Source organism: Mercenaria mercenaria, chromosome 11 (genome assembly GCF_021730395.1).
Source record: "Mercenaria mercenaria strain notata chromosome 11, MADL_Memer_1, whole genome shotgun sequence".
In the NCBI taxonomy this organism is placed as follows: Eukaryota; Metazoa; Mollusca; class Bivalvia; order Venerida; family Veneridae; genus Mercenaria; species Mercenaria mercenaria.
This window is the reverse complement of record NC_069371.1, coordinates 61,059,609-61,074,508: the sequence shown is the minus strand read 5'-3', so window position 1 is coordinate 61,074,508 and position 14,900 is coordinate 61,059,609. Positions and strand designations below refer to the sequence as shown.

The window sequence follows — 14,900 nt, the reverse complement described above, 5'->3', positions numbered from 1 at the left end:
AAAACTTCATGAAAATCGTTCTTATGATACAGGTAATATGTAGCTATACTACAAGTTTTCGGGAGGACAACTTAGGACCTTCCCGAATAAAAGTATTTTCACAACTTCGTCTGCAAACCTTTTCAGTTAGTCTCTTTCAGCATAGTTTTAAGAATATAAATGAATAACTATCTTGCACTGTAGAAACAAAATGTGATTGAAATTTACCTAATTACACTGATTTATGTACATACGGCTACATTAATTCAATAAAATTTTAAACATTTAACACATTGTCTTGGCCTAATATATGTCAATATCAATTTGAAACTAGAATTTGTTCATCTCATAATTTTCATGCAAGTCGTGTATAACTACCATCACGGAAACACAGTATTTTTGTCGCGCGTCTTTAAACGAATATTCGTTTGAATTAATTTTAAAATCACGTGATCCCGAAGAATTTCCGACCGATTACGGAAAAGCGATAAACATGAAAGTAGGGCAAAATGACCACCCATGTCAGTCTAAGAAAATACAGAAACAATCGTTTGTTTCTCTGTACATGTGTTGAATTCAAGGGAATATTGCACGGCTATCGTAATGTTTAGTAGTGTCTTTCAAATTTTAAGATTTATGTTTATTCATTTGTCTTTATTTTGCACCTTAAGATCATACGTTTCTGTTATATTTGAGTATTTAAGCGTCTTTTACAGCATTAAACAATATTTACCGTTTGCAATTTTGTAGCCTTAAAGACCCACAACGACCTAGTGACCTACTTTGTCCTCCCACATGAATTTCGTGCAAATCATTCTGATAATACTGGTATAATACGGCAATTCCACAAAATAACAGGAGAACGATATAGGCTCTCCCTGAACTAATGCGTTTTTACAACTTCATCTGCTAGCTTGTTTAGTCATTCTCTTTTCAGTATAGTTTTATAAACTTAGAATAATAACTATCTGGCACTGAAGAAGAAACTTACCTTAATATATCAAGTACAAGTGCTGTGCATACTGCTATATTAATTTTAAATTAATAATACATTTAGAAATTAAACACATTGTCTTGGCCTTATATATGTCACTGCCAATTTGTTTGTAGATACTTGTTATTTGTCATTTTTCTTCATGCAGAGCATGTATAATTAACATCACAGAAATACAAAAGAATACATTTATTTTGTGGCGCGTCTTTAATCCTCTTTTCTTCAGAGAGACAACCCTTTATATCATTTTATTTGTAAATTGATAATTGCACACAGTTTGTTTGTATACTTGCCATATTTGACAGCCTGGATTCTATACAAGTATAACCGTGATCTCCGCATGTATCAGCCAACTTCCTCACATGAATCAGATGTAGAGGACAAATAATCTCACATAATGTCTTTTATCAAATCGTCACGGAGAACATACGCCCCTGATCTGCGCTCTCAATATTGAGCTAAACAGTCGGGCTTTGTTCATTTTAAAAAAATAGATAAAGTTAGTATTTTTATTTCCTCAAAACTCAGCCTAAGTAAGTTCCGAAATAACAGTGCTTCTTCCTGTTTTGCTTTCTAAACCAATCAAACATGAGCAGACTTAGCTAAACCTAAATGTCGACTAATATATTTTTGCGAAATCATGCAGATATTCCATGATCAATCTATCAGAAGTAAGGTATACGAAAGTCGTTAGAGTGTCAAAACTTGTTAAATCTTTATGTACAGATTGTTTGTAAATCTTATTGCTGTAAAAAGTAGAAATAAGCTTTTATAGATTGGGTTATATTCGCGGTGGTTTTATTTTGCCTTAATTTGCGAATAATGGCATATACGAATGCAAAATATTCATGAATATTTATCAGCATCATGGTCTGAAACACAAACACTCAAGTTTCGCGAACTTTTAACACCGCTAATAAAGCGGTTAATTATGAAATCGTTAATTAAAACACACGCAATGATGACCTTAACTACGGTACTATGTAATAACCTTATATACCAGATTTATAATATTCAGTGATGTGAAAAGCTATTAAAACTGTCTAAATCTCGTTACCGTCTGGATAGTTATCGTTTAATTTTTTGTACATCCAATACGTCCTTTTAAAACCTAATGCCAATTTTGCTCTAGCAGAAAAAAAACCAACGCTAGTATACATTTGCCCGCGTTGAAACTCAATATCTCTTATTCCAAGGGATCAAGCGTCTTACTTTGAGGTAACCGAAATTTGACTTAAGATGGCATTTTGTTCACTTGTTTTCGGGACGGGATATGAAATTGTCTTCGAAATAGCCGGAATTTTGGGATAAGCTAGTTCGCGATATTGAGTTTTTAATGTATTTGTTTATCAAGTAAAACGATACAGATTCCAAATCAAGGGCGACTATCCATCAGGAATAGAAATGGTCCAAGAAGTTTCAAGAATGCAAATTGTCTGAAATTAAGGTATTAGGCCCATAATAGAGTATCTCCTTTTTGAAGAGTACTCAATTTCTACATAAACCTACTTTGACTGCAATTTTCAGGGGGGCGTAGGTTCAAGCCTCACTGGGACCAAATCTTTTTTCCCTTATTTTTATTTTTTTTTCTAGTAAGTTTTTACTTTTTTAAAGACTTGTTATTGATTTATTGTACAAAAGTGGAAAATATTCATTAAATAAGCGATTTCTTGCTGTTCAAAGTGAATTTACCTCTGAAATAGAAGGGATAGAGTTAGACATCTTCAAAATACTGAGTTACGTGCGTAAAAGTTCTCTATTTTGCCTTCATTCTTAGATTATATATTGTGGAAGAAATGTAGGTAGGTTTTACCTCTGCCCCACAGTTACTTTTAAATGAAGTGAGCAAAATTTAAAACAGACCCGCATGATTTGACCTTAATTTTTCAATGTTGGAGATAGAAATCTGTCTCATTAAATCCGTTTACTTGAAGCACCCTAGAAAAAATGATACTGAGACTTTTATTTCTTAGTTTTATAATTGTTTACCAATAATTTGATGATTCTTTCATAAAAAATAATGGTATAATGAATTCTCTGCAAACGTTTTGGATAAAGGCCGCCACTTTGAAATTTGTCTCTACTTGAGCTTGAGGAAATACCATAAATAACACAAAATTTATAAAAAACGGCACGGTAAAAGTTTTTAAAAATTTGCAACAAAGTGCGAAGCATGGTCAACTGTAAGAATATACCAAGCAAATGCCATTTTTTAGACATTACTATTAGGGGCCTAACACCTTAAGCTCAACAATAGTTTATGTATAGATGTGTAACTAGTTTGCATTTAGAAAATTATACATATATAAAATGATACCTGCCCACAAGCTTTAGTTCAGTTTGACAAAATTAGTGGAAATGTTCCTACAATATGGTTATTAAGGGTATAAGCGGACGCAGTCATACAGATCAAAGGCTCTAACCTATACAGTTATGTTCCAGTCTTTTAAACATGCGTTATGAATATATGCAGACTGGCCGAATTTGGTAAAAGGGGGCATGTCATGCAAAGTTTGAAAAAGAAATCAAGAAGAGTCAAGAAATCTGCATTTATAGAGTAATATAAACGTGAAGTACTGAGGAAAATATTACATCTAAAATACTCCCACTTGCTTCATTTAAGATCGGACCAGAAAATCAGTATTTAAGTGGTTGAATGTAGGACAGAGACAGATCCCTCTCCTGTCATATATCTTGCATATTATGTAGAGAAATTCGTTTTAAGCCTAACAACAATAAAGTTTATTTTCACATGAACATACACATAAAAATACTTAAAAAAGTAAAATATACAGTACAGACAACGATGATAAAGTGAAGCCTCGGAACGGTCAGTGGTAAATCAATTCACTAACAACAAGAATATTTATTTTCACATGAATGTATATAAAGCATAAAAAGTATATAGAAAAAGTAACACATACAGTACACACAACGAGGATAAAACGAAATAAAATAGAGGAACAAAGTATCGCATCACCTCGGAACGGTCAGCAGTAAAACAATAGCCGGAAGTTTAAATCGGAAGTATGGTACGCACTCATCCTTAACTCCAGTCATGTTTCAAAGTCACAGGACAGTGTAAATAAAATTTACCTTCGCCAGGTAAATCGATAACACATATAATGATAATGGAAGGCATGATATATAAAACAGAAACAGTGTTCTTATTGATTTATTGTCTTGATGACCTCTAGGTCACGTTCGAATCTGGGTCATGTGGAGTAAAAAACTAGGTCATCTGGTCAAGTCAAAGGAAATGCTTGCTAACACTCCAGAGGCTACGTTTATGATCCTATCTTCATAAAACTTGGTCAAACTGATGACCTTGATGAGTTTGAATCTGGATTGTATGTGGTCAAAAACAAGGTCACCTGTTAAAATCAAAGGAAAACATTGCGCATGCAATAGGGGCCGCATTTTTCACTTGTGCATGAAACCTAATCAGAATGTTTGTCTGCATGAAATTTTGGTTTATTTTTTTATTTTGGTCACATGGAGTCAAAAACAAGGTCACCTGGTGAAATAAAAGAATAATCTTGTTTACACTCTAGAGGGCACATGTTTTATTCGATCTTAATAAAACGTGGTCAGAAAGTTTGTTATCATAAAATCTTTGAGGACTTTCGTGCTGTGTGGCGGCCGTAAAAAGTCGCCCCGACTTCATCTCAGTGTTGTTATATTTTCTGGTCCTTCGGGATCATTGATTTCAACTCATTTAGATTTGAAGATTGAATACTGCTTAAGCCGGTGCTAGGGGGCGTGGGCAGTGTTGCATTTTCCATTACTGCTCATGAACAGACTCAATCAAACCGAGTCTGCAATTTTCACTATTTGCATTGTTTTCGGTGCTTCCGAGGGATCTACTTTCCAGATTTTATTTTCAATATGGGTTACATGGGGTCAAAATCTAGGTCATTAAATTGAATTAAAGGGAAAGCTTGTATACACTCTAAAGGTCACTTTCTCCCTCCAATCTTCCAGAAACATTGAAAGAATGTTTGTTTTTATGATATCTTAGACAAGTTTGAATCTGGGTCATGTGGATTAAAGAACTAGGTCACCAGGTCAAATCAAAGAAAATGCTTGTTTACACTCAAGAGGCCACATTTCAGTCCAGTCTTAATAACAATTGGTCAGAATATTTGTTTCCTTGAAAACACTTGATAAAACATGTTTACACTGTTATGGTGTGCTTCTCAGGTGAGCGACCTAGGGCCGTCTTGATCCTCTTGTTTCATTAAGTTTGTTTATTAGTGTGCCAAAGAACGTTTCTTTACATATCCCCCTTTAAAAGGGATAATTGTTTGTGGGTCGTTTAGAGATAAATGATAATGAATTAACAATGCGGACTTTATTCGGTTTATATAATTTTGGAAAGTAAAAGTGCGCCGATTGATATGTTTGAACTGTTCTATTTGCAGATTCAAAAAGCATGACGGAAACAGAGGGAAATAGCCGCTGTTATAAGATCTTCAGAAAGATACAAGCCAAAAGTATCGATGAAGACGACCTAGGAAAAGCCAAATCTTTTCGAATATGTAGTTTACGAAGGCCACACATGCGCGCCTTTCATACGTCATGGTTCTGCTTCTTTATTGCTTTTACAGCATGGTTCGGTATTCAGCCACTTATACCAACGATAAGGAAGGAACTAGGTCTCTCTAAAAAAGAAGTGGCACGATCCGGTATTGCAAGTATATCGGCAACTATCGCTGTTCGTATCTTTGTTGGTCCATTGTGTGACAAATTTGGTCCAAGACGAGTGATGTCTGGTTTGCTGATGATAGGTGCCATCCCTCTTGCATTTTCTGGTTTAATAAAAAATGGGACAGGTCTAATCATAGTACGTCTTTGTGTTGGTATACTTGGAGGCTCGTTCATACCTTGCCAATTTTGGACATCTGCTACGTTCAATGTGAAGATCGTTGGTACCGCCAATGCCGTAGTTGGAGGTTGGGGTAATCTCGGAGGAGGGTTCACATTTATTATAATGCCTGCACTATTTGAACTGGTCAAGCTATGCGGGGCTGATGAATTCCTCGCTTGGAAAATTGCTGTCGTCATCCCAGCCGTTATTGTTATTGGGTTTGGTCAGTATAAGCTTAACATTTATATTATATATCAAACTGTGATGTACGTATATATAAATAAAAGAAACACTTTGATGTTATATCTACTAATTCATTACATTACCCATATTACTGCCTTTTAGTGCATAAGTTGGTGGTTTTACTCAGATGTGAGGCCTGGTGATAGCGCATGTATCTGCGGCCTCCGCCATCACATATAGGTCTATCATGTGTTTCAGATGGCATACGTGCTATTTAAACAAACACACTTTCCTATTTGTTTAGTTGTATTGATTCCCTTTACAAACGCAAACAATAACAAACTGATATAGTTCTTATTTACCCGAATTGTACAATATGTTTTAGGCGTGCTTATTCTTTGGACCTCGGATGATTGTCCACAAGGTAAATGGTCGCTGAGGAAGCTTCCCGAAATGGATGTCTTTGTTGCAGAAGGTGCTAAGTATGTAGAGGATTCTTGTGTAGACGATGACAACGTTCAATCTGCAGTTAAAGCTAAACAGCAAGGGATTGATAACGCAGCTTTTGAACAGAATGAAAAACGTGAGTTCTTATACAACGTACAATATAAGTTCTGTAGGTTAAATTTGCATCTCCATTTTTTATTTCTTAAGAAGCAGAAAAATTAAATTATCGGGCCTATATATGTGTGTGTGATAAGTACATCTGCAGGGTGCATTTATGTTGCGTGACCTACAAACCTATAATAATATTTGCTGCACGTGGAACATGTTTATAGTTGTAAATTTCTATGATATTTTCAGCGATAAACTCCTCTATCAAAGACAAATCCGAGAACAACGTTCCGCGTGTAAAGGATTGCTCGGAAAATAGTAAGTAAATTCTCAAGTATTTATTATACAAAGCACAAATATTTTTCGTTTCATGACTCAAATACCACATAACAATTTACAGGCAATGTCCCCTTAATCTATACATCATTGACTCGATCAAGTATAATAGACCATGTTCATTCACGTAACAGAAACCTAGTGAATATATATATTAAATTCAACCACACATCATTTACTTAACATGACTCATTACGCTAGGTATATTTACCGGATATATTATTATAGGCTAAGCCTCTCAATGAATTCAAGGTTACAGGAATTGTCCATTTAAATTAATTTGAATCCAGGCAAAGAAATTTTGGAAGTGCTCTTGAGAGTCTTCCACCCATAATTATGAGAGGTCAGTGCTGCTTTGTATAGATGCAATACTCCCAGCATGTTGAAGAACAAGGTTGTCTTTTTGCAAAGAGCTAGGCTTAGTTAGCAAGATGTACTTGTATCTCAAAATAAACGTCTCTCTATCTGTTCTGCGGGCTTTCTCTCATCCTTTCTCTCTGGTTACCTTACTTTGTGACCATACTGGTAGAGGATGAATTTGGTAACCTTAATTGCTACCTTTTCATGTAAAGCACATTTGAACGTTTATAGTAAGGAAATAGTTGTATTTAAATTTTATATGAAGGTCTTGATTTCAAGTCCCTCTCCAAAATTGAATCTAATACCTATATATTCTGATATATCATTTCAATTTCATTCCCAATATATATAGAAATGTCTTGTCACACCCACGAGGCAGGGATACCCAAAGGCAGAATACATGTTTCAATAGTTATTGAAGTGCTTTGATTTTAAGTAAGAATGCAGATATATTATTATAATATGTTCAATCTATTTTATTAATTCGACAATATGAAGGTATAATGTCGACGATTACATTCATCATTGTAAAGTCACTTTGTTAAATTGTAATCTATTCACATGTTGACATGCCATGTACAATATTGGTATCAATTAAAACTTACAGGGCTGAAGTTCAGAGGCAAATATTAAATAAATAATTTTATTATTTATTTATGAAACGTTGAAATATATTAGGTATTTTTAAATAAATTGATTTATGACGTGTCATGCTGACATCAAAAACTAACAGGCGGTTGACAGAACAGCAGTTTCTGAGGTTTTCAGCAAATAACATATATTAGTTGATGTTTCATGTACGACTGTTGCAATATGATTCATTCATTATTTGTGGCTAACATGCTGGCAGAATAACATAAACATTTTTTTTGGCAGATACAGAAAACGGTTGTGGAAAGCATTGGCTTTGTGACAGGATCTGGTTGGTTATAACGGTTGCAGTTCTTGTCATCCAATATGGTCTCTGCTTTGGTATTGAAATAGCCGTAAATACAGTTATGAACTTGTACTTTTTGTACAAATTTGAGAAGGAAGATTGTGTAGAAGGTTTACAAGACGTTATGCAAACCAATAACACCACTATCATGAAAACCACCACAGTCCCTGCATCGTCAGATGATCCAAATCCATGCAGTATTTTATCACAGAACTCTGCAAGTCTAATTGCTTCCCTTTTTGGTTTGATGAATTTGTTTGCAAGAGCTCTTGGTGGAATATTTTCCGATTTATTGAGGAAATACTTACAAATTCCTGGACGGCTATTGGCGCATATAATATGTATGACATGTGAAGGAGTAATGCTGATTGTATTTAGCCGAATGGAGACAATACCTACAGCAATTATAGCTATGGTTGCGTTCAGTCTGTTCGTACAGATGTCTGAAGGTTCTACTTTCGCAATTGTTCCATACATCCATCCACGACGTGTTGGTCTTGTTTCAGGATTCATAGGTGCAGGAGGGAATGCAGGTGCAATGATTTGGAATACGATATGGTTGAATCTAGTAGATACGGAGCCTAGCCGGTGGTTTTTACTTTTAGGAATATTTGTTCTTTGTGGAAATATATTGACGTTGATTATACCAGTGCAGAAAAAGCGAATCTGGAATGTCTTCACTAGATAGATACTATAACAACTTTCACTGTCAATTATCAGTTATGTTGATTTATTGAACCTTAATCACGTTATATTAATCAGCTATTCACTCGGGTGTCCCTGTCACCAATTCTTTTGTCAGACCTTTACATGGTTTTCGTTGTGTTGTATACATAACAACTATTAAACTGTTACTTGGGTCTAAGATATAAATCCAGAATAGCTTTTAATTTCTTTAACAATATACGATGCTTCTACTATTTAAACAAAACTTATCAATGACTATCCGTTAGCTATTCATAAGGTTGTCCTATCAAACTTTGCTCAGTTAAAGCTTTTCCATTTGCTCTTTCAGAAAAACAGTAGAATTTTATATCAAATATTATGCACAAATAGCACAGTTTCAGTTCGGCCACATATAACTTGATTGAGACTTGCAGGCTAAGATCATGTTCATTGTTTTAGAGGGCAAAAAGGCCCTAAAATCATATCCCTGATAATTATACTTTAAAATTTGCATTTTTCCGTTGCAATAATTAGAAATTCAGTAAACATATATCATGTTATTTGACGTTACTGAAATATGTTGAAATGTAAATATCTGTTGAACATTTCAGTTGGAAAGTAATGTATTAGCACATTTCCCGTTTGAAAACCTATGAAACTTACATCCCCCTTAACTTGCCCGAGTACCTTGAACTTTGAAAATGAAACAATTTGATTTTTGTTCATTTTTATACATGTTCACACATCCATGTGTTTTATGCCACGGCAAGAACTAGTAATTGAGTACTTAATTATAATAATAGTTTTCCTAAGTTGTTTGATTTGTATCTTCAAAAATTATGTTAATATCAAGTATAATGCAATAAATGTTCAGGATGTGTGAAAATGATTAGTATAATGGAAAATTGAATGAGAATGTTTTGTGATGTCTTGTAAACATTTTCAAATATATTCTAATATACTTGTGATGTGAGGAGACCCTTTGGAAGTTTTGCTCAGTTTAGATAAATCTATATTGGATAAGAGGTCTTGCTGTGTTATTTTCAATATTGATGGTGGTTGATTTAGGACATTTCGTTATGTCACGTTGGCGTGCGCGAGGTTTATATACTACATTTCATTGTATCGTACTGGCGCTCTCACCAACGCGCCATAACGAAAAAGTTTTCCGTGTCGTTTTAGCGAACTTTCAATATTTTTTAGGGTGCGTAGGTGCTTTATAAGCTTTTCGTATTTATTAGTATTGTGATATGCATGTAAATTTTATACCATGTATTTATATTAGCAATAAAATGTGACTAGTGTTTTATTCACATGTTCCGTAACCAGATTTGTCTTTTATCTTCTATAAAACTGAAACTATTATACTTCTGTGCTACAACATTCAAAAGAACTCCAAAGATGTTTAATAGGAACGTTTTAAAAGAGCTTGATTAGTTCTGAATTCAACGTCAAACAATAATTTTATTGGGTATTTCAATTCTAAACTTAAGTCATATTAAACAGAAAAATCAAAACTTCTTTAATTTTGTCTTAAAGTTTTATCAATGGATTGAAATACAAATTGCAGGATATTTCGGTTAATAGCAAATTTTACGTAAAGTCTCGAAATTAAATTAAAATTGTTCGTGGATAAGAATTTTATACAGATTAAAATAACATTCTTGCCATAAATTTTTAATGAAAGATCTTGTTGAAATCTAAGCATTATTGCCTGAACGCGTTGACAACAAAATGCATAACTTATATATGAATTTTGCAAAATAAAACAAAATTTCATTAACTACGAACACCCTGCATCGTATTTGATGGATCACGTCTATATCTTCTTTTGTAGACTTATTTCTTGACGTTTAAGAATACATATCTTATTTCACTTGGTAGTAGTTCTTCTTGAAGAAGCAGAAGATGAAGTATACGGAATGATTACCATATAAGGGGTAATGAAATATGAATGTCTGAAATTGTTTGTTTGAGTGGGAAGTTGACAGCTGCTTGCGGAGAACAGGTTTGTACTGGTACAGACACCATGAACACTTGTTATGTTAGGGGGCTTTCGTGGTCTAGTGGTAAAGGTCGCTGACTTGAAATCACTTCGACTCACCGGTGTAAGTTCGATTCTCACTCGGGGCGTTGAATTCTTCATGTGAGGAAGCCATCCAGCTGGCTTTCAGAAAGTCAGTAGTTCTACCCAGGTGCCCGCTTGTGATGAAATAATGTACGGCTGGGCATCTAGGGTCTTCCTCCACCATCAAAGCTGGAAAGACAATGATATATACTTATGTCGGCGTGACGTTAAACCGAACAGAAACAAAAAGATACTGGTAAGGTTATCCTCCCGTCGTTACATAACTGAAATACAGTTGAAAAACGGCACCCAACCCAAAACAAACAAACAAAACCTTATAACTTGTCAACGTAAACAACATCACGTGCTTATTCATTTTTTTCCGAGTCAAATACTTCCTTGGCAATGTGCAAAAAAGTTGGAAAATAATTCATTTGTAATTAAAGAGTCATAACTCTTCTGTTACTGATTAAATGTAAATTCTCACATGAGGATTAATTGGTATTTCTGCAAAGTTTTGTGCCTCTGTGTTAAATACTTTTTAAGCAGCATGTAACAAAAGTTTGAAAGTACTATTTCAGGGTCGTAACACCGGTTTCATATATTAAACCGCCTCGATAGCCTAGTGGTAGAGCGTCCGCTTCGAGTGCGGGAGGTTCGATCCCCGGCCGCGTCATACCAAAGACATGAAAAATGGTACCAACAGCGTCCTTGCTTGGTGCTCAGCATTAAAAGGGAAACTGGCCTCTACTCTCATACCCTCGTGGCGATGGATTCCAACAGGAATGAGGTGTCGAGAGTGATAAATATAAGTTGTAAAACATCCTTCACAATCGACCTAAAATAAATTATGTATAAACTAAACTCCAAAGCAGAACCCCAGGTGCTCAACCTACTAAATAAAAATGTAGCATTTCTATTCAGTTTTATGGATCTATGGAAATTACTTTTTGAGGCAGGGTTGACAGTTTTTATCGGACGAATGGACAAAGACAAATCTGTGCCTCCTTTCCCCTAGAACGTTTATGGCAGTCAGAAAGAATAAGCAAGAGCTGTTTTCAAGTTAATGACTGATGTTTACCTTAAAAATGACCTTCTGACAAAGGGGTCATCTACTGGCCAAAGGCGGTCATTTTATAAAGGTTGAAGACTTGTAGTGCCGAAAATATCGATTCGAAGCTGTTTTCAGTTTCAAGGTAACTGTGATTTTGACCTGTCGCACATCGGTCCCGAATTCATAATGGATTTCTTGCAATACGAGCGATTACACAAACGGTTTGAATCAATTCCCGTTCTTTCACAAGACATTCACTGCGGGCAATAGGAAGCATTAGTTCTAGGGCATAAGTAACGCAAGCCTTCTGGCCTAACACCTAACCAGTATTCATGGAGTTTGTACCAGTAAAAACCTGTTCTCCGCAAGTAACTGCCAACTGCCCCTTTTGAAATGCAGGGACGCCGTTCTTCAACAGTATTTCAGTCATGTACCGGTTAAACCTAACCAATGTTCATGGATTAGTACCAGTACAAACCTGTTCTCGCAACCAATAATTCGGTTTACACATTTTTATATCCAGTGGTGCATACACGTGCAATGTCAAATCTAATCAAAACTGTCAGTAAAATGATACCATCTTTCGATACAAACATCGGCTGCAAATGGCTATGATAACTAAAATACGATTTAAAATAAAATAATATAGTCACGACAAATTGTTTAGTTAATGGACAAGACCAGATGAGTATAAAGATATTACCTAAAATTTTAAAATGTAGAACATTGTTAATAATGTATAGTAATTGATTTCCAAGTCCAAATAACAAAACAAAAATCTGTTGTACAAATGTGAATTGTTTGTTATTAGTGGTCGTAAAAAGACAAGTATTGCCTCAGATGTACGTACTGATCAGGTACTTAAAACATCTCTCGCACTATCACAATTTAGTACTAAAAATGAAACGGGTTTTCATTAGTCGAAACAGTTATTTAACATATAACATATTACACTGTCACATGCCTTTATCTAGTTTAGCACAGTATATGGAACCACCTGTCATTATCTCGAAAACGTGTCATTCAAAAAGATATTTCTCTTCTTCTTTATAATAGTAATTATGAGTCAGCGACCTTGACCACTAAGCCAAGGAGGTCCCGTAACCTAAAAAGTATTTCTCGTTTCTGTACCAGTAAAACATTTGTTCTCAACTTCCCATTTGAACCAACAGTGGAGGAAAAATTATTTCAGACATTCATAGGTTTTAAGGTCAGTGTCGGCATTATTTGAATGACTGATTCTTTAATTAGAAAAACAGTGTCCACCTTTGGGTTCACCGCCTTTTTCCACAACATTTAGTCATATAAACGTTATTGTCTACTTGAAGCAGTGAGCACAATGCCAAATGTTTAATGTGCAGCCTCACTTGAATTTCCCGCCGGAGTCATGTGACACGATACTCCACCCAGTAAAGTTATACTGAAACACTGCTTACCAGTCCCAGAACTTTCAGCTAAATGCTGAGCGCCATGCGAGGAAGCTACTAGTCCCTTTTTTCACGTTTTTTGTATTACGTGACCAGGGAATTAGCCCATGACCGACCTCCTGCACTTGAAGTGGGCGTTCGGCCACTACGCTACCCGATGTGTTTTGATTGACATTGACGCAAATAAACACAATGACAAATTAGAATAATCAATTTTGAGCCAAGTTGGTCAGTTCAGTAGGTAGATCATACGATTCCAAATAAAGAGGAGATTTTTTCGAAAATTTTGTGAGACTTAAGACACCCACCTTCTCTGATGAATGTGGCAGAGAGCTGTTCTTTAATTATCCTTATAATATTATCTTTTATGTTAAAGTGACAATGAAATGATACATTGTCTTTCGATATGTCTGCTTCCAAAACATCACAAAATATGTGAAGGTTTTGTCATTGCTCAATAAATCTTATTAAAGTATTGCCACGTACACGGTGGTACATAATCTTGACATTATGTTCATCATCTATTAGCTAATTAATGAAAAACGAAAGGGCAATGATTGCACTAAAGACGCTCACCTGGCCTATGCCTTTTTGCCCGTAAAATACCATTGGTATAAAACTTTTGAAAAATGAGCAGCCAGGATGTTTCAGAACAAGTTTGGAAAAATCTATCAAAGCTGTTCATGAGTAGTTAAAACGATTTTTTAAATATTTTGCTCTGCTTTGTTAAAGCAATAGAGACCTGATAATACTCGTTATGGAAACAACTGGTCTACCGTTGTGTACCAGTTGCTATACAAAAAAGTTTTTCTGACTGCTTAATTCCACATTCCTCAGAAACCAATATAGTATTTATACATCAATGAAACTTTTAAACACTCCTTGTACTTCAGTGTTTTATGAAGTATATAATTTGGTTACATGGAGTCCATTCAATTCATTTGATTCATTTGTACTATTGAACAATACATTTTGGCTTTAATCATGGCTGATGGCGGAGGGGTAGGTGTGAGGGAAGGAGGGAGTGATCATAAGGAATATTTCATTGAACGAAACGAATAACTCATTATCTCTTATAGATTTTATGCTTTTGTTAGCATCACGTAGTTTCAACCCTTTTGTTGTACTGCGTAACCCGCCAGATCCGAAACAGGGTGTCCGAGAATCGGGAATTTCTGTTTTATTTTGCAGAATCCATTTATAAGTTATACATCGTTGTCAAGGTGTTAACATATCTTCTAATGTCAAATCTATGACAAGAATGAATGCTATTTTAATCTGCATTAAATTCTTGCCTATAAACAATTTTGATTTATTTGCGAGATTTTACAAAAAAAAGAAATGATTCTATTATCACAGATATCCTGAAATTTGTATTACAATCCGTTTCTATAAAGACAAAGTTGAAATTGTAATACTTTTGTTTAACATGACTGAAATTTCGAATTGAAAATCCCAGCGAAAATTGTAG

The 14,900-nt window shown here is 34.9% G+C and overlaps 1 protein-coding gene across 1 annotated transcript in view; it reads left to right on the top strand.

Moving 5' to 3' along the window:
- LOC123531940 (uncharacterized) overlaps window positions 1-10,210 on the top strand; it is a 41,123-nt gene extending 30,913 nt beyond the window's left edge. Inside the window, exons 2-5 of the mRNA XM_053517533.1 lie at window positions 5,398-6,066; window positions 6,412-6,609; window positions 6,831-6,899; window positions 8,154-10,210. Of these exons, the coding sequence (XP_053373508.1) occupies window positions 5,409-6,066; window positions 6,412-6,609; window positions 6,831-6,899; window positions 8,154-8,902 (1,674 nt within the window). The 5' untranslated portion in view covers window positions 5,398-5,408 and the 3' untranslated portion in view covers window positions 8,903-10,210. The remainder of the gene's footprint in view (window positions 1-5,397; window positions 6,067-6,411; window positions 6,610-6,830; window positions 6,900-8,153) is intronic.
- Window positions 10,211-14,900: the final 4,690 nt, after the last annotated feature.